This window comes from Pezoporus wallicus, unplaced genomic scaffold (genome assembly GCF_028554395.1).
Source record: "Pezoporus wallicus isolate ANWC-B61680 ecotype Strahan unplaced genomic scaffold, APGP_CSIRO_Pwel_v1 scaffold_2584, whole genome shotgun sequence".
Classification (NCBI taxonomy): domain Eukaryota; kingdom Metazoa; phylum Chordata; class Aves; order Psittaciformes; family Psittacidae; genus Pezoporus; species Pezoporus wallicus.
The window spans coordinates 9,651,112-9,673,205 of NW_026642851.1; the positions used below are offsets into that span (position 1 = coordinate 9,651,112).

Sequence of the window (22,094 nt, forward strand, 5' to 3'; positions counted from 1 at the left end):
TGAAAAAGCAGGCAAGCCTCAATGTGGGGTGTATTAACAGAGAATTTTACATAGCCTGCAGAAGATTCATAGCAGGCTTGCTGTGTCCTTGCCTGGGACAGGAAGAGAAACAGGCTAACAAAATGGACAGTCCAGAAGAGAACAGAAGGCCCACAACAGTTTTAGAAAGCATAGAAATTCACTTAATTTAGCCCAGAAAAAAGAAAAAAGGAGTAAGTCAAAGTGGTCTTTGGCAGACAGATACTGGCTTACGTTGATTGTACTCTGAGAAGAAAGCAAAGAAACAAAGAAAAATAAAGAAGACTGACCATGTTAGAGACCCCCCTCACCCTACACTTGGTGCTAAGGGGACGAAACCTGGAACAAGGTAGCTAGGGTGGCTGTGGAGTCCACCTGACTGGAAGTTCTCTGAGAGAAGGTAGATAAACTCCTGCCAGAGACGGTCGTGTTGTATGTAATGCTTCTGCAGTGCAGGAGTGCTGACAGGGTAACCAATGTGAGGTTCCTTCTGTCCCACTGTTTCCAAGAAAATATCCAGTGGGTTTCAATTTCTCACTACAAGTGAATGTTAATTTACATGTAAGCTCTTCCATCTTCTTCCCTCAGCTTCTAAGAAAGAAGTTTTGTACTCTGCATTTTGGCTATTTCATATTTATTTATTTATTTATATGTTTAGGTGGTGGTTTTACCTCATTTGTGAGAGGAAAAAAAAAGAGAACTAATGAAGCCTGGTTTACAACGGATTCATGCTCACTATCTGTCATTGTCTCCTGCAATAAATCCAGCATATCTCCCAGCCCCCATGTGTTCTTTGCATCATATATTAAAGCCTCATGGCACGGTGCCCACCATCAACAGTACCTCCAGCTCCTCCTTGTCTTTTTGAGTTCTCCCCCACCAGCCCTGTTAGGTGTTCTCTGTCTATTGAGCGGGGAGTCTGTCCATGTGTTCCAGCTGTTTTTTTGGGGTATATTTATGCAATTGGCCAATATGAGCAGCCAGAAGAAAGAACAAAGAGACCGTGTAACTGTTGAAGTCACTCTGCAGCACAAATACTAACGTGGATTGCTTTCTTTGATCCACATGTGAGTTTCACAAGATTTGTAGAAGCTTATAGAAACTTTGAGGCCTTTGTAATGCTGTCAGACTTAGCTGAAATTAACTAATGAGATCAGAAGCTATTGGCAGACAGAAGGGACTCATCAGACAGACAAAAATATGATTGCAAGAACATTATTTCTTTAGGTAATCAAGCTAAGAGTACTTTTATTTTAAAATCACTCTCTTTTTCATCTGTTTTTAAATACCATTAGCAATGATTTTGATGAACATTCTGTTTCTGTTTTGTGAGAGAAATAAAATACATCATTCTCAGAATTTTAGAACTTACTCTTAGTGAGTATACTCTTTGTATCACCTAATTAGTTTAGGACAAATATTAATAAATACTTTAGGACAAATAATAATAAATATTTAATAAATTAAATACATTTCACAGCTACAACAGTCTTTCCTTCATTCCACTTGATTTTAAGAGTGCAGTAATCCTGATGCTTCTAGCATTGCAAATAGTTCAGATAAACCAAGATCTTTTTGTATAGACAACATTTGGAGAAAGTAGGTTACACTTACTCTAGCTGTTAAAAAATTGTAACATTTTGCACTGCTAGTTTTTCTACACTGTAATTAGACTCCAGATTTAGCTCCGGCCACATCTAAATGCAGACTTCTAGCCTGATAGGTAATACAATGAATCACAGGTACTTTGCATGCAGCAATTGTGATAGTTGTAAAAACTCAGAAGTATGCAGGACAGTGGCCAGATGCCTCGATTCCTTGCTGGTGGATGGCTTGAAGCAGCAGCTCTGGAAGAACTGAGGCAGAAACAAAGAAAACATTATTCAGTCACAGCAATTGTGTGTCTCAGGGACTCCCAGTCCATTTTCACATTTTACTGGTCACAGCTGAACAGGTTCCTGACATGGTCAACTGACTATAAATGACACACCAGCATCATCACTGCATTTCAGTATTAACAAAAAAATACAATGATCAAAGGTTTCTACGTTTCTTCCAATCCTTAGTAAACTCCTGTAAATAAAATGCCTGGTAGATTTCCTTAATGTAAGAGGGTACTATCTTTCCATGTTCCCAGTGCCCTGGATCTGAGCACTGAATGGTGGGCTTTGTGTCCCACAGCACAGTTTTTACAAAGCCATAAGGAGATGCACATCTGCAATGGCTTAAAATCTGTTTGTACCTTACTTTGGTCCTGGCTGTACACAAGAGCTGATAGAGAGCAGATCTGAACTGATTGCAGGAGGGAGCCTGAGACGATAAAGAAAGGCTCACTGAACCCTCTGCGATGCAGCTGTATGAGACTGAGCAATAAACCTGGCACCCTTAATAAGAAAGTCCTCTAGTTAACCTCTCCTCCTCCCTCTCTGACTCGGTAGTACAGAGAGCACAAGCACAGAGGAAACAGGTAACAGGAAGAAGAGCCTTTTACCTCTTCAGATAGATTGCCCAGAGAAGCTGTGGCTGCCCCATCCCTGTCAGTGATCAAGGCCAGGTTGGACAGGGCCTTGAGCAACCTTGGTCTAGTGGAAGGTGTTCTTACCCATGACAGGGGGTTTGGAACTAGATGGTCTTTAAGATCCCTTCCAACTCAAACCATTCTATGATATGATTTTCTGAGGTCAAGAAATAGAAGGAGCTTCCTATGCAGGTACATTAAAGGATTTTTTATTGTCCTAGCAATGTGTGAATGTGGCCATTTAGCAGGCTGAGTGCAGTTTAGGTGGATATTAATAGTCAGGCTACATTAGGGGAAGCGAATTATCATCAGGGAACTGACCTTTCCTTTAGAGCACCCTGTGACAGTCAGTAAAGAGAATCAGCACAGGCACACCGTTTAAAAAAAAATGCTTGTTTGTTTATGTTTCCATTGATATCTCCCCATGTAACTGATCCCATGTTAGTTTAGCTCAGTCCTGACAGCTGCTCCTGTCAAAAGCCCTGGTTCTCGCTTATCCACAGCAAATAATGCATCTTTAGGTATTTGTTCAGTGCAGACTTGGAAACACAGACTCCCTGCGCTGTGCTAAACCATAAATATCAGCTTCTGAGTTGCTAAGTGTATGTGCTTTCTAAATAATCTCACAGACTAGTCACTTGAGAGAAAGTTCAGAACAAGTAAGTTATTCTTAAGCAGTGAATATCCTCATCATCTGCATGTAACAAGAAAAAAAGGCGCATTTATAACTTTCTCTCTTATCCACATGTGATACTATAATTATTAAAGGTCACCCTACGTAAAGATAAAGTGCATTCACATCACTAGGATTTATGGATTGCAAATGTGATTTATAGTTAGCTGTATTAGAATGACCATTCCTTTAAGTATAGTTTCAAATAATTCTAAAATAAGAGTATGCTTTAAGGAGCACATCTTGTCAGTGGTTTAAAATTAGATCATATATTTTGCATGACTGAAATCTGCTCCTTATAGGATGCGCATGCACATGTGTGTGTGGGAGAAAGAAAAAAAGAGGATCTTCTTTTTACAACTATTTTCATCTGCACTTTTGAATTTCAAAATTGAGCTTTATATTAAGCCAGAATTGAATTAATTGTAATTAGAAGATTTTGCTGCGGGCCTCCTCCTCTAAAAATTCAGCCTTGTCTACCTGCCTCTTGCCACAAACCCCTCACCAACAGTAAGATATCAAGCAGGTGAATACTTCTGCCAATGATGATGCACAAAGTTAAACATCTGTTTAGGTGCTCTGCAAACTAGATCCATATTACTGATCATGATGGCACTATGACTCACGGCTTATCTGGAAAATCCCAACAACCTCTTGAATGCATCTGTGCTTTTTCAAGGGTGGTTTCAGCAGAGCAAGTGACAAACCTAGGTGATCAACCAGTGCTGTTTTAACTCCACGCAGGTGCTCTGCAGGTCAGCATTGAAAGCCACTGGATTAAGGGCTTGCTTAGTTTTGAAGACAGCAGTAGGAATTATCATCTTGGAGTTAAAAAAGGAGGAAAGGAAAAAAGGAGGAAAGGTTTTGGTTACAGAAATACAATCAGCCAGCCACTGTGGTTGAAGGGAGAGGGACGTGACTCAGTTCCCGTTATGGTGGGATGTACCCTGTGTATGGGCCATTCTGGGTTATGTGTGAGGTGACGGGGGACAGACCATGCAAGAAGCCTGGGGATCGTGGCAGCACCTGCACACGATGGGGGCTTTTGGGTCATGGGCCGGGAAAAGACAAAGTTCCCCGTTCCCACCCGAGCGCCACACCCTCTGCCAAACGCCTTCCTCCTCCCTCGCGGTGCACCCCGATCGACCCACGCCTCCCGAGGGAAACCGAAGCTCAGACTTATACCAACCCTCCCACCCACCTCAGCACTGTCTGAAGCGAGAGCGCCTCCCTCATAGGGGAGGACAAACACCACCCCACACTGCGAGGCTCTGGCTGCACCCGCGCTTCCCCGGAGCGCCGGGCTCCTCCTGTGCCCCACGGCGGGGGAATTCTTACAGCCACAGGGGTCACCGCATGGCCCTTACCGCCCCCGGCGTGGAGGCGCAGCGGCGCGACCCTCGCCCGGCCAGCAGGTGTCGCTGCCACACTCCCCGGGCAAGCCCCTCGCAGAGCCCCGGCCCCGGCAGAGCCGGCGCTGTGGCATCCGCTCCGGGCAGGCTCCTCGTATGCGGGTCTCGGCCGGGGGAAAAGCGGAGCGGCTGCCGCTGCGGGGGAAGGCTACACCCCACCCCGCCCCGTCCTGCCCCGCGCTGAGCCGGCGGCAGGTGAAGAGAGGTGCCTCGACGTCTCTCCGCGGCGGCAGTACCGCCCCCCCTCAGCGCCACACGGCGCCATCCTCCTGCCCGTGAATGGCTGCCGGCTGACTGACAGCCGAGGCGGCCACACAGGGCGGCAGCTGCCCGGCGTACACCTATAAGGGCAGGCGGGGAAGAGGAGCCCAGCTGCCCGCGGCGGAGCTGCAGGGTGAGCAGTCTCACCTAGGTGGGAGTCCTTGCTCGGGGAGCCGAGCGCTGGCAGAGGCGGGCATTCGCCCGCAGGCTCCGCGGCAGCAGCCCCGCCCGCTGATCCCGCAGCAAGTAGCAGTCCCGGTCACCCCTCTTCGGCAGCAGCTCTTGAAGGATGCGGAGTGGTGGAGCGCGGGCGGCGGCGGGGCGCCGCGGGGGGACCCTGCGCTGCGCCGGGCGCGGGCGCCGCCGCCCCTGCTCGCTGCGCTGGGCAGCAGCTCAGTGAGCGCGGTGGCCGCGGCAGGAGGAGGCGCAGACGGGCTCGCTGCGGCCGCTGCCGTCGCCGGAGGGGCTGCGAGCCGCTCCGCGCCGGCGGCGGGGCTGCGCGGCGACCCGCGCTGGGGAAGGCGCGGGCGGCGCTGCCACAGGTGACTCGCGGGCCCGGGGTCGATCTTCGCCCCGCTGCCGCTCGGCTGCCCTTGCGCGTTCGTGCCCCCTGCGCCGCGGCCGCCTGCGCGAAGCCCGTCTTCAGCCACTTCGCCGCGCCTGCAGGAGCGCCGGGGGACATGGCTTTGCTTCGGCTCCTTCTCCTCTTGCTCCTCGCCCAGCGGGGGCTCGGGGCCGCCGCCGGCGAAGGGCAGGCGGTGCGCAGCCAGGATTGGGCACTTAGAGGGAGACAGCCTCTTTACAACCACATCAAGAGCCGGGAGCCTCCGCCGGCCCCGCGGAGCCGCTCTACGGCGAGCACCATCTTGGCGCAGCGGCTCGCTGAGGAGGTACCCCAGGACGTGGCCTCGTTCCTCTACACGGGTGACTCCCGGGAGCTGGGGCGTGCCAACTGCTCCGGGCGGTATGAGCTGGCCAGCCTGGCCGGCAAGTCGCGCTTCACCTCGCACCCGTCCCTGCACGGGGCCCTGGACACCCTCACCCACGCCACCAACTTTCTCAACATGATCCTCCAGAGCAATAAGTCGCGGGAGCAGAACTTGCAGGAGGACCTGGAGTGGTACCGCGCCTTGATCAGGAGCCTCCTGGAGGGGGACCCCAACATCTCCAGGGCAGCTATCACTTTCAGCACGGAGCCTTTCTCCTCCACACCCCAGGTTTTCCTTCAGGCCAGCAGGCACGAGAGCCAAGTCCTCTTGCAGGACTTATCCTCCTCGGCTCACCGCCTGGCCAACGCCTCTGTGGAAACGGAGTGGTTCCACAGCCTGAAGCGCAAGTGGAGGCCACATCTGCATAGGAAGGTCTTGAACACGGGGCCCAGAACTTTAGAGAACAGCTGGAAGAGATGGGAGAGCTTCACTGCCGACAAGAACCACATCAGGTGGTCCTCGCCTTACCTGGAGTGTGAGAATGGGAATTACAAACCCGGCTGGCTGGTGACTCTCTCAGCGGCTTTCTATGGGCTTCGGCCGAACCTCCTCCCTGAGTTCAGGTAGGAGGAATCTTCATCTGTTTGCTTTTTACCGAGAAGGGGGTAGAATGGGGTTTTGGCTATGCTCTCTTCCTAGGGAAGGGCATGCTGTGTCTCTGGAGTGACCTGACCAACGCTTGCCAGACTGGCTGCTCAGTCACACGGCAGAGCAACCTCAGGCCTTCCTGTTCAGCACTACCTTAGTGTGCCTTAGAGAGCAGTTGCTCACTAGAAGAATCACTTTTCTCTCCATCTGTAAGACAGTGTTTGCTTTACATGCACTGAAACAGGTGTACATGTGGGCTGTGCTCCTGGTGTGCTTCAGGTGGGGAGAGGAGAAAAGCAGTTGCCAGTTACAGTTATTTCTGACTGCAAGAAGGAGATGTTTACCGAGGTGTCAATTTCTTGCTACGCTGTGTAATTAAGCATAGTTTGACCCCAGCTGTGATTTTTAACCAGCTGGGAATCAACATTGTTATGCTGGTAAACTGGTTTCTGGCCTCCAGAGCATATCCACTGTGGGGTGCTCAAGCCTGGTCAGTGGTCAATATGTTTGTAGGTGAATAAGTATTTGTGACTGCAGTTCTGTCATAGTGCATGTGGCTACAGCCTGAACTGGCAGTTGGAAAGCTTGCTTTAGGGACGCCCCTGGTTTGCATAGCTGTGGAGCAGATACTTGGCATATGTAAAGAATTGCTTGCTTTTTTATTCCTGTTACCCCAGGACTTTGCCTCAGGGCTGTGACTAGCAGAGAGGGGGGTATGAAAAGGACCATTCTTGGGTCTTTCTAGCAAAGGGGTATTTGTCCAAAGAATGAGAACAACCTGTGCTGTATGAGATGCCAAATTTTCCTACTAGCACTTCTGTGGTGGTGCTCATGAATGACCTTATCCATTGTGGAATACCCACTGCCCAGAAGCAGCTGACATTTGTCAGGGGTGAGAAGAGCACAGAACTTGTGTTATGCTGCAAATCAGTAGTAGGTAAAAGTGGCCAAGAATGCAGCAGATGCTGAAGAGATTTTGCCATACCTAGGTGGTGAGCCAGTAATGTTCGTGAACACTGGTTGTCTTGGCTTACTCTGAAATCTGGTGGTATCCAACAGGTATGAATGTTTCTTTTGGAAAAAAAACGACCCCCAAACATCTCTTGGCTAAAGAGTGGCTGCTTATTTCTCTATGGAATCACCTTTTGCTCTGAAACTCTCACACTTACAGGGCTGGCAGGGTTAAGGTACAATGAGCTCATCTGCAGGCTGCTTGTTGCTGAATTCCTCTCTAGGCCGAAACTCAAGAATAGCTCTGTAGCAGGGATCTTCTGGACCTTGCAGGTGGTCCAGAAAAGTTCATGACACTTCTCATAGATCATAGAAATGTAGTGTTCTATAGCTTCATGATGCAGATGAAAACTAGGGTAGGCTGATATTCTCTTGTTGGGGACAGAGGTTCACATAACTTGAAGAACTACCAGGCTGGGGTAGGGTGGCAGCTACTAACCAGCTGTCTGAGAATTTAGATCTTGATATCAATTTAAATCGAAGAAACTTCTGTCTTGACTTCAGTGAAGAGAAAAAAAACAAACCCATATCTTTTAAGCAGAAGAGTCTAAAGGGTCGATCTCAGCTCTGTGCCAAGATCCTGTGTTGCCAGGAAGCATCGCAGTGGTGTTGGTTTTTGCTGTGGTAGCTCTGGTGTGAGAATGCACTAGGTCCATTTTGGAGTAGCTCTAGCCAACCAAGGCAACCAGTAGAGGTCCTCCTGGGCGCAGTACAAAGCACTGCCTTCACTTCCTCATCTTCTCAGCCTCTGTTTACTGTTTGAGAGTCATTTCAGTTGAAAAAATAGAATAACCTGTTGTAACTGTGATACTTCAAAGGGCGTCCATTAAGCACATGTAAGCTTGGAGAACCTCTTCTAATTTAGGAGATCTTGTGATGGGGCATACTGCTACAAGGTCAAAGTGTTGTGTTGTTGTAGGGCAGCAATAGTTAGGACAAAACTAACAAAGTTTTGTTGCATCAGAACCAGAGATGAGCTGGTAAGCATTTCTAAGAAAATGGGTCAGTGTGCTTTTGGTAACTGTATAAGGAAGCTGGTGGAAGAAGTACATATATATACACACGTATGCATGTATTCTGGCATGGCTAAATGATAGTTCCTCTGTTCCTGGTTTGAGTTATGTGGTCTTCTAATAAAAGCTTGTTGCAAATACATAGGAAATCCTATAAACAAAGTACTCACAAGACTTGTGGGATGTTTGAGTATTTGCACGATATTTCCTATACTTGGTAGACACACAGCTTCAGCATGAGTTCTTAAGAGAAAATATGGTTTAAAGCATAAGCATGTAACACAAAAATGCAAAATCTAATGGAGCTATTGGATCGTTAGCATTACTACTATAGGATGCCTCTAGAAATAAGCTTTATTTCCCCTCACTGTGACACAGTGGTTTAACTTTAAAGTCCTGTTTAAGGCTCATATGGTAAAAAGCGGAATGTATTAACCTCCATCTTTTGAGAAAGCTACATTGGTTCTCCCAGCAAAGTATCTCTGAACCATCTGTTAGGAGCATGTTAATGGATCAGTTTACATGCTCTTTACATCTAATAGTATGGCATGGAGATCATTGGTGGTAACTTAGTGCATGTGCCTTGAATTTTCTTCTGACAGTTTATGTACCTTCTTTGCTAACATTAGGTTTATGACATGGTACATTAGGTTAAGAGACATTTAGGAACACATTATCTCAGTGGAAAATAATTCAGGAAAAACTTGCTTCTGCTTCTTGGCACCTCTTCTGTTTCATTGGTATGTCATGTGGTATAGCAATGGAAAGAGTTAATGAAGGCAATACTGATGATTTCTGCTGGTGTGTTCAATACATGCTACTCCTATAGTGCCATTGTCAATGACATTCTGAAAGGGCAGGGGAAAAAAACTTTGTTTTTCATGTTGTGAAGGGTTATACTGCTTATGTCACAGCTGGGGGGGTTTCTTGCAAACAGCTTGCTATCTGTCTTAAATTTCACCTCCCACCCTCTCCCACTTTCCTTTTCAAGAGATGAGAGCCAAACAGTCCAAAGTGAAGGCCAAGAAAGGTAAGAGACTATGCTTGCTTTGCCAGGGCTAGCACTGTAGGCTAATACTGAGATGAAGTGGAGAAACTAAAGACAAGTTGATTGTGCTGACAAACATAACAGAAGCTGTCCAAGTGAAAGGGACCACATGAGCCCAGTGCGATGCTAAGCCAGCATGTTGACTGTCCACAGCTGCTTAGCAGTGCTTGCTAATGTTTTGGTGTTTGCATTCATCGGACTTTGAATCAGTCAAAGTGCAGGGAGAGAACATTACCACCTGCTTGCAAAACACAGTTCAGGCTTTCATTTGGAAATGAGGATCCACAGAGACTAGGAGTCATCACTTGATGTTAACCATTCCTATCTGCTTTCTTAAAAAGTCTAAGCTTGATGCAGTTTGCAGCTGGAATTCACTATCTAGTATGCCTAATCACTCTACAACTCTACTGCTGTAGAGGGTAAAGCACCATAAGTTTGTCACTAATCTTTGGAGACCCTCCTCTCCTACTTCCCATTACGAGACTGAACTATATTTCATGGCCCAGGGTGATTCAGGGGGTCTCTTTGCAGTCCTACTGTGGAAGCAGAAGGGTGTGAGAAGCTGCATGTTGTGAGCACATTTCCTTCTCTAAAAGTACTTGCTTGTACCCTGGAGAGGAAGTGAGGCCTTCACTGCTAGAAGGCCAGTGGGGAGGATCACTTGGTTTGGAAGAAAGATGTGCAAGTAGTCAGCTAATAGGAACATGCAAGTTTTCTTAAAAAAAGATCCTCCTGCGTGGATGAGTCAATCTCCTGCTGTCACAAACCCTCTTAATGTCATCAGCTGACCCATATCCATCTTAAAGTAGGTGGGTTTCCCTCTTGACTCTCTAGTCCACTGCTGGGCCTAATGGTTGCATAGCTGCTTCTGATTTCAGATCTAAAGTTAGTCTTCATCCATTTATTTCTATTCCAGAGCTGCCTTCTGCCTGAAATAGACTCTGCACTGATGTTTGTTGCCCTGACCTATTTATAGGCAATAGTCCCTTTTCCATCTTTGTTTACTAGACTATACAAACCAGCTTTCTTTAGTCTCCCATTACAAGTACTCTGTTGCCGTGGTCCCTCTTCTCAAGTCTTGTTCCAGCATTTCTTGAATGTGGTTAGTCAGGTTTGTGTGCAGTGTTTCAGCCTTGTGCAGTGACATCAATTATCCCAAAACTCTGATGAATGAATTGCTGCTTTTGTAGTTCAAAGTGTTCTCTTGTGTGCTGTTCTCATTTTCCTTAATGTTGTGTTGTAATATGTCAACATTTTGGGAACTGGTCATTGTTCTTGTGCTGTTTTTCATCTAGGAGGTCAGAATAGCTTTAGGATTTTTTAGGGACTTTTTTTTTCCCCTTCCACCATGTTCCATCAAGGGCAGGTAGTTTTTTTCACCAAATCCAAGGCAATATTTGCAATATCTTTAAAGGATTTTTGTGAGAACACAATGGAATAATGGCTGTTTTGGCAGAAAGGTGTGCTATAAACAAGGTAAGGTTTTTAAAAATTATTTTCATTTTGAACTATGATGTGTTCTGGAGCATTTGCTGATAACTTCATTCTGAAGTGCAGCTGAACCAAGTGTTACCTCTTAATATTTTTTGTCTTCCTGACATTTGCTGCTTCTCTCAATTATTAGAGAAATGTTTCGGAGTGCAAAGATTAATCTTCATTGCACAGTTAAATTTAGCTGTTTCTTCCCTAAAGGCAGTCTAATGTGGTGATTCCACTGAACCATTAACAATGACTCTGACCACCCCAGCATGAGGCCATAATGGGGCTCTTAGTTGTGAATGGGGCTCTTAGTTAAGGAAACGTTATTGAAGGCAAATTAAACTGTGGAGGTACAAGTATATGTGACAAGTAAGTAATTTCTTAGGGAATACACATTATTTCATCTTCTGCTAAATATTTCATAGCTGTTAAATTGTTTGGTGAAAGAACTACAAATATGGACATAAAGTTTGTAAAAATCAGGTTTTTTTTCTTTCAAGTACCGCTTAATTTCTTCCTCTAGCCCTCTTTTTTTAGTCTTCCCACCCACCCCATCTCCCTTTAGTCTCACTACTGAACTCAGAAAGAAAATTGTTTTTAACTGTTTAAACAGGCTCTAATTTTTTTTTTGTGACATGATGCATTAGTTTTATAATCCTAAAAACATTTTTAAATGGTGAGGCATTTATCTCTATAACATGCCATGGCCTATACAAAATGATTGAAGGTGTAGGTGGATTTTGAACGGGTTTTAAAAATAAAAGTAACTTATTTCCTAGAACTTCTGAAAGTCTTGGTTTTATATTCCTGGAAAGAGGCGAGAAGAAACCTCTTCCTATATTTACTGTCTGCATATAGAAATGTCCAACATGTTTCAGGTATTCTGTAGCAACCTATTATGTTTCTGCCATTTTTTTCTATGGATAGATAGGAAACTGGATGGCAGTGTAATAAAAGGAACACTAAATAGGGATTTCTTTTTTAGAAACATGATTCAGCTATCTTCAGTACTGGAGAAACAGAAGTTTGTCTTTGAAAGAAGAAGTTAAATATGACTGGAAGATTGAAACACATACTACATTTATGTCCACAGTTATGTAGTGCATGGTAAGATGCCATAGAAGGAACTACTTTTTTTGGGTCAAACTGCTGTTTTCACTCCTGTTCTTTGCCATCACCCCCTTTGGGGAAGGCTTCCAGGGCAGCAGGTTATGAAAGTCTTTTTGACAGGAATGGACACGTGACAATCCTTACTATCTGAGATTCTGTTCCAGGACTGTCACCTGTTCTGTCTATTCATGAAGGTGGGCTGAGTTAGAGTGTTAAAAGTTCCTGAAGGTAAGAACAAAAGTATTGCTGTGTTAAGCCAGATGAAACACTACCTAGCCTTCTCTCCAAAAGCAGCTTCTGGCAGGTACTTAGGGAAAAACATAAGAGCAGCAGAAGTGCCAAGTTCTCATATCTTGGATCTGTCCCATTTATGAATAATAAGCAATAAAAAAGGAAGTTTTTCAGACTTGAGTCTTGATGGTAAGTATGGCTTTAATTGACCTTTATGATCCTAATTCACTTTTAAGCCTTTTTTGTCTTCTGCAATGTGGTTTGGCATTGGCTTCCATAATATAAATAAGTGTTTGGAAAAAAAAAAGTGGCTTCCTGGTTTTAAATTTACTTCATTAATCTAATGAAGATTCTTGTGATAAAAAAAATACTTTGGAAAGTGTTCATCTTATCTGTGTCAGATTTAGAATTAAATGAAGTCACTGGTCACCCACTTGTGGTCATCTGTGAATGCACTGAACAAAGAAGGGGTAGTTGTGGTGCCCAGCTTGTTAATGTCCTTGCATGTGAAAGCTGACATTTGTCACATTGATACACTCTAAGGCTGTGCAAAGGTTGGAGCCTTCCTGGCTCTGAAGTGTGCAGTGATGAAAATAATTTGTTTTCTGCAAAAGACTGTCTCTACTGCAAGCAGTTTTTATATTCTGGTTGTCTGTTGGCCTTATAGATTCTACTTCAGGCTTTCTTCTTCTAAGGTATTGAAAAGCCTTTTAGTAGTAGAGCCTAAGCTTTTAACATGCTGCTTCTAAAAATGTCTTGGTTTTGTCTTACATTCTTGTAGGTTTGTATGTTCCTTGCCCAGGTTTATGATTCGCCATTTTCCTTTATTTTTTTTGTTTTTTAATGTTGGTTTCCACTTTTCATTTTTAAAATTAACTTGTTACCTCTAAGTCTTCATTGTTAGAAGATTAGATAGTTAGGCTGAGGCCATCTCTCCCATGTAGGATCCTTCTGATTCAAAAGCTTTTCCTATTCCCAGCCTCTTTTATTAGATCACTTTCTATGCTGTTCCTTGAGGTCCCTTTCTTTTACCTGTCTCCTTGACTCTGTGGATAGTAATGGCAGCATTACAAAGCCATGCTGGTTTCTTACTAAATAGCTTGAATTTAGCTGCAAGACTTCTTCTTTTTATAGGGCGAATTTAGAGCAAGTGGTACCCCACCATCACTGACACCTTGCATTCCTATATAAGGTGATGCTTTGTGACAGAGTTAAGATGATAGCAGCAACTTGAATATCGTCAAGCAAAAAAAGAAATCGTTGTCCCTCAAAGCAGGGGAAGCCCGGAAGCTCTACCTAGGAAGCGCTCTGACTAAACTGCAGGGAAATCCCCAGAGAGGCAGCACTGTATGCCATAAATCTGAAGGTAGGTTTCAATCTGAAATAATTCTTCAGGCAGAGGGTACATCTTTAAGTATTCTGTCCTTGTAGTACTATTCCAAATGGCCTAGAGGGACTTTTTGTTTTTGCAGGTGAATCCTAATTCATGTGCCCACACAGATATACCTTACATTTCAGTTAAGTTTATTTTTAATGAAAGTTGGTTCTCCTGTGAAAATGTGTGCTTAAAAGCAGCAGTCATGTTATCGCTGAGAAATTAGGTAAGTCTGTCTCTGTCCTATTAGTAAGAAATTAGTGGTAACTTTATGCCCAGGTCAAAATCACATTGTATGTAATGTCCCAGTGGCCTTTTGTGAATCTGGCTGGATATGCAGAGGTAATAGTTTAAAAAATGCCTAAGTGGTGCAGAAACCTGCAGAGGCTTCCGATTGCGCCAGTGAGACTTGAGGCTGAAAGTCACTTGCGCATTTGACACCAGGTTTATTCTGGGGTGCTCAGCTGATGGTACACTAAAGGAGCCTCAGGTGTCGGGTAGTATGCACTGTTTGAAAATTAATATTCTTGAAAGTATCAGCCTCCAAAATGAGAATGGTCAGAAAAAAATACTTGCTCTGGAAACATTTGCTCTACTAATTACAGTGTGTGTTTACCTAGAAGTGTGGGCATTTGCAGATTTGGGATGGCTGTAGAGTATTTAGGTTGTTATCTCCTTGTTTTGTGGTAAGGAGGACTTATGAAGGACAGCATGGAGGTCTGGGTGATCATGGCAGCACGAATCTAGGCAGACATTAGATTTGGTTGATGGTGTCAATTTCAGCCATGGCTTATACCCTAATTATGGCTGTGTGCAGTGCTTATGAACACAAAAATAAGTGTACAAACTTAGAAGACAAACTTCGAATGCCTGTTTAGCTAAGCTGTGACCACCTCTGTGCCAAAAAGCTTCTGAACATCTAGAGGACAAAGATACTGTTTATCACCATGTAAATGCTGGCAGGTGTCCTGGGTTCAGCAGTAGCAGTCAGTTTTTCTCCTTCTTAGTTCCTGGTGCAGTGCTGTGTTTTTGACTTTTGACAGCAGGCTACTATTCTGTGCAGTTCTGGCTTAAGCTGGCTGGGAGGAAAGAGAATATTCTCCTTCTGCTTTTTTTATGATGTAACAGTATAGGCAAAAAAATTCTGTAGATACAGGTTTTACGACACATTGTTACAATGAAATATTATAACTACTGAAACTATCAAGATAGCTAGTAGGTTGGGAAAATAAGCTTAAATCAATTTCTGGCACAGATTTCAAGGCAAACAGCATGCCAACAAACAGTGGTACTGGAAATTAAGACAGACGTGAAAGCCTCTTAAATCAAACCTCTGACCTGACAGAAAATCCTTGATGCCATCATGAATCATTGTCTATTGTGTAGAATTCAGTTAATTCTTCCAACTCTATGTTAGACTTGAATGTGCACTCCTTAAGCATCTGGGTTTTTTTTCTTTTTGTGTAAGGACTGTAAAATTGTGGCAGAAGACAAATGTTAATCTCCTTATAACAATATACTTACTTGCAAGATGGTACACAATTACCAGTAATATTGTTATTAACATATCACCGTGACTTGGGTTCAGCCAGACAGCATTGTCAGTGTGGATTAATGTATTATGCAGACAAGCTGAATCTACTCTTAAGCCATTGATATTTGTCTTGATCTCTTCTCTCAAGATAGCAGAGCTGCAATTACTCCCAGTTAATTCAGTAAATGCAACACTTGCAGGTAGTTGGTCCATCTATATTCTAGGAGGATGTGTTCTTCCATATGTTCTGTTTTCTGAGTGCTGAATCAAAAAATAACTGAAAATGTGGGTGGCCAAACAGGCTGTGCCAGCTACTGTATTAATCACAGATGAATTTCAGAAATATATCAGCATGCTGGTGTACTCTGTGTGTAATAGCGGTGTGGTATAAGTTTGAGGTGGTGTTTTAAAATGGCAAAGCATCCCAAATGAATGCAGTTCTCTAAATGCCGCATGTATGCTTAAAGAAACTTTTCTTTTGAAAGCATTATGTCAACAAGTAGTTGCAGACCCTGTTACTACCTTGGCAGAACTGTGACATTGCCATGAAGCATGAACATAAATTGCAGAGGTCTAGTGAAAACAAAATAATACACACCATTGGGTTGAAAAATGGAAAGCCTATGGTAGATTGTAACTGCCAGGAGAGATTGTTTTCATATGCCTTCTGCAGGATTATATGGCATTTCTTTCCTGTAGGTTTTTCACCCCATAAATTCATAAAGCTCTGAGGAAAGTTAAAAACAGGGTAACTTTAATCATATCAGAAGTTGAGGGTGTGCTACAGAAGAGGTGCAGACACAAGAGTGTAAGTAGAAATCTTTGTCTTGAGTTCATAAAGACTGGGTTTTGTGGAAGGCAAACATTCATGTAAGAAAGATCTTAAGAGAAGCAAAAGTAGAATGCACTTAGTTGTAAATGGAAGAATTTTGTACTGTTTCTGGAGGAAGTAGTGTAAAAGTGTTTTTAAATTAGATGCTTTTCAGGCCTCCTGCATGGCTTAACAGGGAACTCCTGACAAAACTCAAGCATAAAATGAAAGTGCATAAGATATGGAAGCGGGGTCAGGTAATCCAGGAAGAATAAGGAGACATGGTCTGAGCATGACTATGACTGTGAACACGAGCATCTTATATTGGAAGTAGTGTGGCCAGCAGAACTAGGGAATTGAACTTAGCATTGGCGAGGCAGCACCTTGAATACTGTGTTCAGTTTTTGGCTCCTCCCTACAAGGAAGGTGTTGAGGTACTGGAGCGGGTCCAGAGAAGGGCAAGAAGCTGTTGAAGTGTCTAGAGCACAAGTCTGATGAGGAATGGCTGAGGGAACTCAGCCTGGGGAAGATGAGGCTGGCGGGAGACCTTATTACTATCTACAGCTATCTGAAATGAGGTTGTAGTGAGGTGGGTGTTGGTCTCTTCACCTGAGTTATAAGCAATAGGATGATAGGAAATGGCATCAAGTTTCACCAGTGGAGGTTTAGGTCAGATACTAAGAGAAATTTCTTCACCAAAAGGGTTGTTGAATATGGCAACAGGGTGCTGAGGGAAGTGGTGGTGTCACCATCACTGGAGGTATTTAGAAGGGGTATAGATGTGGTGTTTAGGGACATGGTTTAATGATGAACTTGGCAGTGCTGGGTTAATGCTTGGATTCTATGATCTTAAGGGTGTTTTCCAACCTAAATGATTCTGTTTCTGTGATTCTATGTCAGGGTGTGGTTAGGGAAACCAAAGCCCATATGGGGCTGAATCTGGTGAGGGATATGAAGGGCAGCAAGGGAACTAGGGAGAATGTGGGTCTGCTGCTGAGTGGTGCAGTGGACTTTGACAGAGGATGTAGAAAAGGCCAAGGTACTTCATGTCTTCCAAGAACTTCAAGGCTGATCAGCTTCACTTCAGTCCCTAGGAAGGCAATGGAACAAACCTTCCTGAAAACCACTTTGAAACACATGAAGGATATGATTGGGAGTTTATCAGTGGTTTCTGAAGGGGAAATAGTGTTTAACTAACGGAGCAGCCTTTTGTGTATAGATCACTAGAGTCCAGCTGGCGGCCAGTTACTATTGATACAACCCAGGGGTTGATACTGGAGCTGGTTATGTTTAACATTTTTGTTTTGTGGTCCTGGTGGGCACCAGTTTAGCATGAATCACCAGTGTGTGTTTGCATCAAAGAAGACTGATGGTCTCTTGGGCTGTGAGAGGAAGAGCATTGCTGATGGGTTGAGGGAAGTGATCCTTCCTCTTTGTCCAGCCTGATAGGGGGGTGGGGGGGTGTGGTGGGTGCTTGTCCACTTCTGGGCCCCTCAGTCCCAGAGACATGGAGGTACTGGAGCTAGCCTACTGCAAGTTGACAAAGATGGTTAAAGACTGGAGCAGCTGACAGGCAAGAAGGCCGAGTGAGCTGGGACTGTTCAGCCTGGAGAAGATAAGGCTCCAGGGAGTTCTTACACGTGTAAATACCTGAGGAGAAAGTGTAAAGGAGACAGAGCCAGTCTCTTTTCAGGGGCAGTTGGTGAAAGTACAGAAAGAAATACAAGAAATTGCATTTAGACATCAGAAAACTTATTTTGGTGCTCTGAGGGTGGTCAGACACTAGATCAAGTTTCCCAGAGGTGGTGAAGCCTCCATTGTTGGAGGTACTAAAAAACCCAACTGAACTGAGCCTGCTTTGGGCAGGTGGTTGGGTGGACAAGATGATCACAAGAGGTGACAGCTGCTATATAAATCTGATTTCCACATATGTTTTGAACAAAATAATCATATCAAAGAGTTTTCAAAGGATGCAAGCTATTTAATCAGTTCTAATGTGAAAAATCTAGAAGTACCTTTCCTTTCTTTCCAGTATGTGGCTCTGGGCATTAGGATGCTATTCTGCTTTCTGCCTTTTGCCCGCTAGAATGTGCCACTAATTCCTCAGACCGCAGCATGTCTGGTGCAAGGCCATACTTTAATGCTTGCTCAGTGTGTGTACCGTCCGTAATTCCTCTGGCTTGTATCTGTTGTCTCTCTTACAAGTGACCTCTAGGTAAGTTTTCTTTTGGAAATTTTTATATCCCTTTGTACTAACACTGTGCTTCTGCGGGGCCTGCTGTTGATACCACACACCAAAGTCTTAAGGTGTTTTTCCTCTGCTAGCAGTGATTAGTTTACCCTTGATTTGCAGTCTGTACCTCTCTTGGCAGAAATATTTGTAGAGCGAAAATGGAGTTTCCTGTCCTACCAGTTAAAATGTACACAAGGGAAAAGCTTTCTTTGTAAAGAAAATAAAGACCCATTTCCTTAAGGTGCTTGAAAGTCTGTTGCAGTCCTAATCAGGATGAATCATCACTTTTTCCTCCTGTATAAACTGATTTCTTTAGTGCAGTCAGAATGGTGCTAATGCTTTGGACCGCCTTGGCAAGTTGCTTTGTGTATAACATGAACTAGGAGAGCAAGGAGTACTGTTGGTCCTGGTCCCACTACCTGCTTTGTGCTTTTAAGCAGCCACAGTGAGATTATTCTCTTCTGACCCTAAGCATTCTATGATTCACTTGCAGCACAGGTCTTGTCTCAGCCCCCACAATAATATTTATGCTCAGAAAGGTCCAGAAAATTAGAAACCCTATCTGGTGGGGTCTGCATGTGACCAGATGAGGAATTAGTCGCTTCTGTTTCTAAGCGCATCTGAGACAGATAGCCAGTTATCAGATTAAGATAAGCTTGTATATTATGGCAGATTTTTCTCCTGAAGTCATTGGTCACCTGGAACCATCAAGGGGGGAAAAAAACAAACACTCCCTCCCCCCAAAAAGCCCCCCCCCCCCCCCACAAAACCCACCCCCCCCCCCCCCAAAAAAAAAAAAAAAAAAAACAAAACCAAAAACCCACCAAACCCAGAAAACATAAAAAAAAAAAAACCAAACAAAACCAAAACAACCAAAAACCAAAAAACATTTCATTGGGGGGGGGAGTGTGATTTTGGCGCTCCCTGGAGAAGCTCTTGTTCAAAACAAGAGTGGAAAGGCACAGAGCTATAAACTAAAAATATTTCTGAATATTCTAAGAAGCATGATGTGTGCTATTTCAAACTGAACTTGCTAGAGCCAGCACTTCAATATTTCACATAGTTTCTAAGTATGCCCAGCATAAGATTACTTAGATTCTAGGCAGGAGATGGACTGGCATGAAGTGCACCTATACTGTGTAACTTCCTACTGGTAATCCTACATAACTTCCTAATGCATTCTTCTTCAGATCACTTAAATGATGTGCTTGTGTGTTTGCTTTTTTTTTTCCAATGACTGTACAGCATGTCTGAAACTGAATGCCTAAATATAGTTGTTACGGACACTTTGCGCTTGGTTGTACTGGGGCCAGGCATGAGGGAGCAATAATGTCCTCGGTTTTGATCAAGCTCACTCCTATTCCTGTTCTGGTTTTGTTCACAAGTGGTCTCTCTCAGATATATGGCTCTGTAGTTCCATTACTATTATTGTTCTGTATACACTGAGCTTTAATTAAAAGACACAATATGGTTTGAGGCGAATGATGTATTCTTGAGATAGAGGTTGGGTCATGCCTTTGGTAGTCCACAGTGTGAAAGGGTGTTTGTAGCTGTGGAAGTTTAGACTGGGAATAGAAACTTTTGTCTGGAGTGGCTGAAATGGTTGGCTTAAAAGGAATGGTAACCTAGACTTAAGAAATTGGTAAAGAACATTCATTATGAGTGACTCCATGTGTTGATCTAACTACCAGAAGCTGCATAGTGATGTTTCTGCTAAGCTAGACAGCAGTGAAGCAGTCAAAATATGTGTTCTCACAAGATGATGCTATAAATATTCTACATACAAAGTAATTGTGGAGGTTATTTTAGAATAATGAAAATTTTGAAGGCTTTTTAAAAATATACAGCTGCAGTCTTACAGCTTTTTTTCTTTGTGATTTCTGAGATGTTTATAAAATAGTGTTGGCTTTGAAATCAGATTGTTAGCTTTTCATTCAAACAGATTTGAGGGAAACGATGAAAACTTGAATGTTCTTGGCATAGAGCTAACACAGTTCAGACAGTCCTTTAGGGCTTGTGTGTTAGGAAACATTATTTTTTCTTTGGGGAATTTCACAGACATCAATGGCCTACTCTTGGCTTGTGCTGACCTTCTGATGGGAGTTATACCAGTTCTCAGGGGAGACCCTAGAGCAGCCTTCCAGGACCTAAAGGGGCCCTGCAAGAAAGCTGGAGAGGGTCTTTTTTTACAAGGGCATGTAGGGATCGAACAAGTGGGAATGGCTTTAAACTGAAAGAGGGGAGATTTAGGTTAAGATATTATGAAGAAGCTCTTTACTGTGAGGGTGGCGAGATGCTGGCACAGGTTGCTCAGAGAAGTTGTGGCTGCCCATCCCTGGCAGTGTTCAAGGCCAGGTTGGATGGGGCTTTGAGCAACCTGGTCTAGTGGAAGGTTTCCCTACCAATGTCAGGGGGGTTGGAACTATATGATCTTTAATGTCCCTTCCAACCCAAACCATTATATGAAATTCTGTATTTTGAAGAAAAGGGTAGTTCCACTTTTCAGGTTACAGCATCATAAAATTTAAACCTGTTTCTGTAGCTGCTGTGTTCAAGGCTGTTTTTCTGTGTTTTCAGAGGTGTTGTCAAAGTGGACATCAATCTGCAGAAGGTGGACATTGACCAGTGTTCGAGTGAGGGGTGGTTCTCGGGGACGCACAGGTGTCATCTCAACAATTCTGAGGTATGTCTGTCCCTAAGGGGCTGAGCTACACTTCAAGAACAAGTCTCTCCAGTATGAATAATTTTCTGTAGTATAAATGCTATCTGTTTTATGGACTTTAACTGTGGTTTGCAGACTGAAAAGATCTTTCTGTGCAATGCATTATGGTATGCATGAGTTTCAGGAGTGCCTGCATTTCAGGAGTATTGGCATTCATATTCCTGATAAAACAGAAGCGAAGTTATTGTGCAGAAATCACAGGTATGAGGAAAAAGAATATTACCGGTGGAATGATTGATGGAAGTTCTGCTTGCAAGTCAAACAGTTATTTTGCAGTCAAAATCAAAATAGGCTTTTAATGTCAGTGTCACTTTTGACTGGACTGCCTTGTGAAATACAGTAAAAGTATCTCAAATGCTAATAATAGTTGTTCAGAAATACATGGGCTTTTGGTAGAAAGATACAGAATAACAGGCAGATTTGGATACTGTATTTAGTTCTTAATAGGAATGCCGACATTTTGACTGAGCTGACTAAATGTTTCTGTTCAGCTCCTTCCTGCTTCCCCTTTCTTTTGAAGGTCTGTGTCTGGCTCCTTCTGTCAGCATATCATAGATCATTCAGCCTGGCTAGTTGTATTTGTTCAATGTAACTTTAAACCAAAATGCATTCAATGGTTTTTATTTTTATTCTGGCATATGATGTTTTTTTCGAAGACACCCATTTATTTTCTGTGAGAGAAGGTACCTCATGCACTCCTGTGCCAATTTATCAAAGACAAATCTAAATTTAGGAAAAAGAGTTGGTTTTGATGCATTCACCTACTTGTATTTTTGCGCAAGAAGAACTTGAAAATTTTGTAAACCTCCTCTTTGGTGTTTTTTTTAATTCTCCTTACAATAAACTTGAAATGAAGAATTGAGTAGTCTTTATCCAAGATTAATTTTAAATATTTCTGAAAATGTGGTGGCATGTTTTGTTGTTTTTATTAACTTCTGAATTCAAATTACAGATCAATTTTTCATGTTGGGATTCTGGGGTGTGGTGTTGTAAAGCTGGCTCTGCTCAAGCAATGCTGTTTCGTGAAGCAATAGGAAGCATGATGTTTGCTGATATTACAGAGGAGGT

At 43.6% G+C, this 22,094-nt stretch overlaps 1 protein-coding gene and 1 long non-coding RNA gene across 2 annotated transcripts in view; one reads left to right on the plus strand and one right to left on the minus strand.

The window, feature by feature from the left end:
- Positions 1-1,762: 1,762 nt before the first annotated feature.
- On the minus strand, positions 1,763-4,217 carry LOC130611642 (uncharacterized). The gene is made up of 3 exons (XR_008975276.1): positions 3,917-4,217; positions 3,175-3,230; positions 1,763-1,874 (listed from the first exon to the last, which is right to left on the minus strand). It is a non-coding gene; the product is annotated as an uncharacterized LOC130611642 (long non-coding RNA).
- Positions 4,218-5,302: 1,085 nt separating this feature from the next.
- GPR158 (G protein-coupled receptor 158) overlaps positions 5,303-22,094 on the plus strand; it is a 190,436-nt gene continuing 173,644 nt past the window's right edge. The window contains exons 1-2 of the mRNA XM_057432434.1: positions 5,303-6,434; positions 20,882-20,987. Coding sequence (XP_057288417.1) covers positions 5,563-6,434; positions 20,882-20,987 — 978 coding nt within the window. The 5' untranslated portion in view covers positions 5,303-5,562. The remainder of the gene's footprint in view (positions 6,435-20,881; positions 20,988-22,094) is intronic.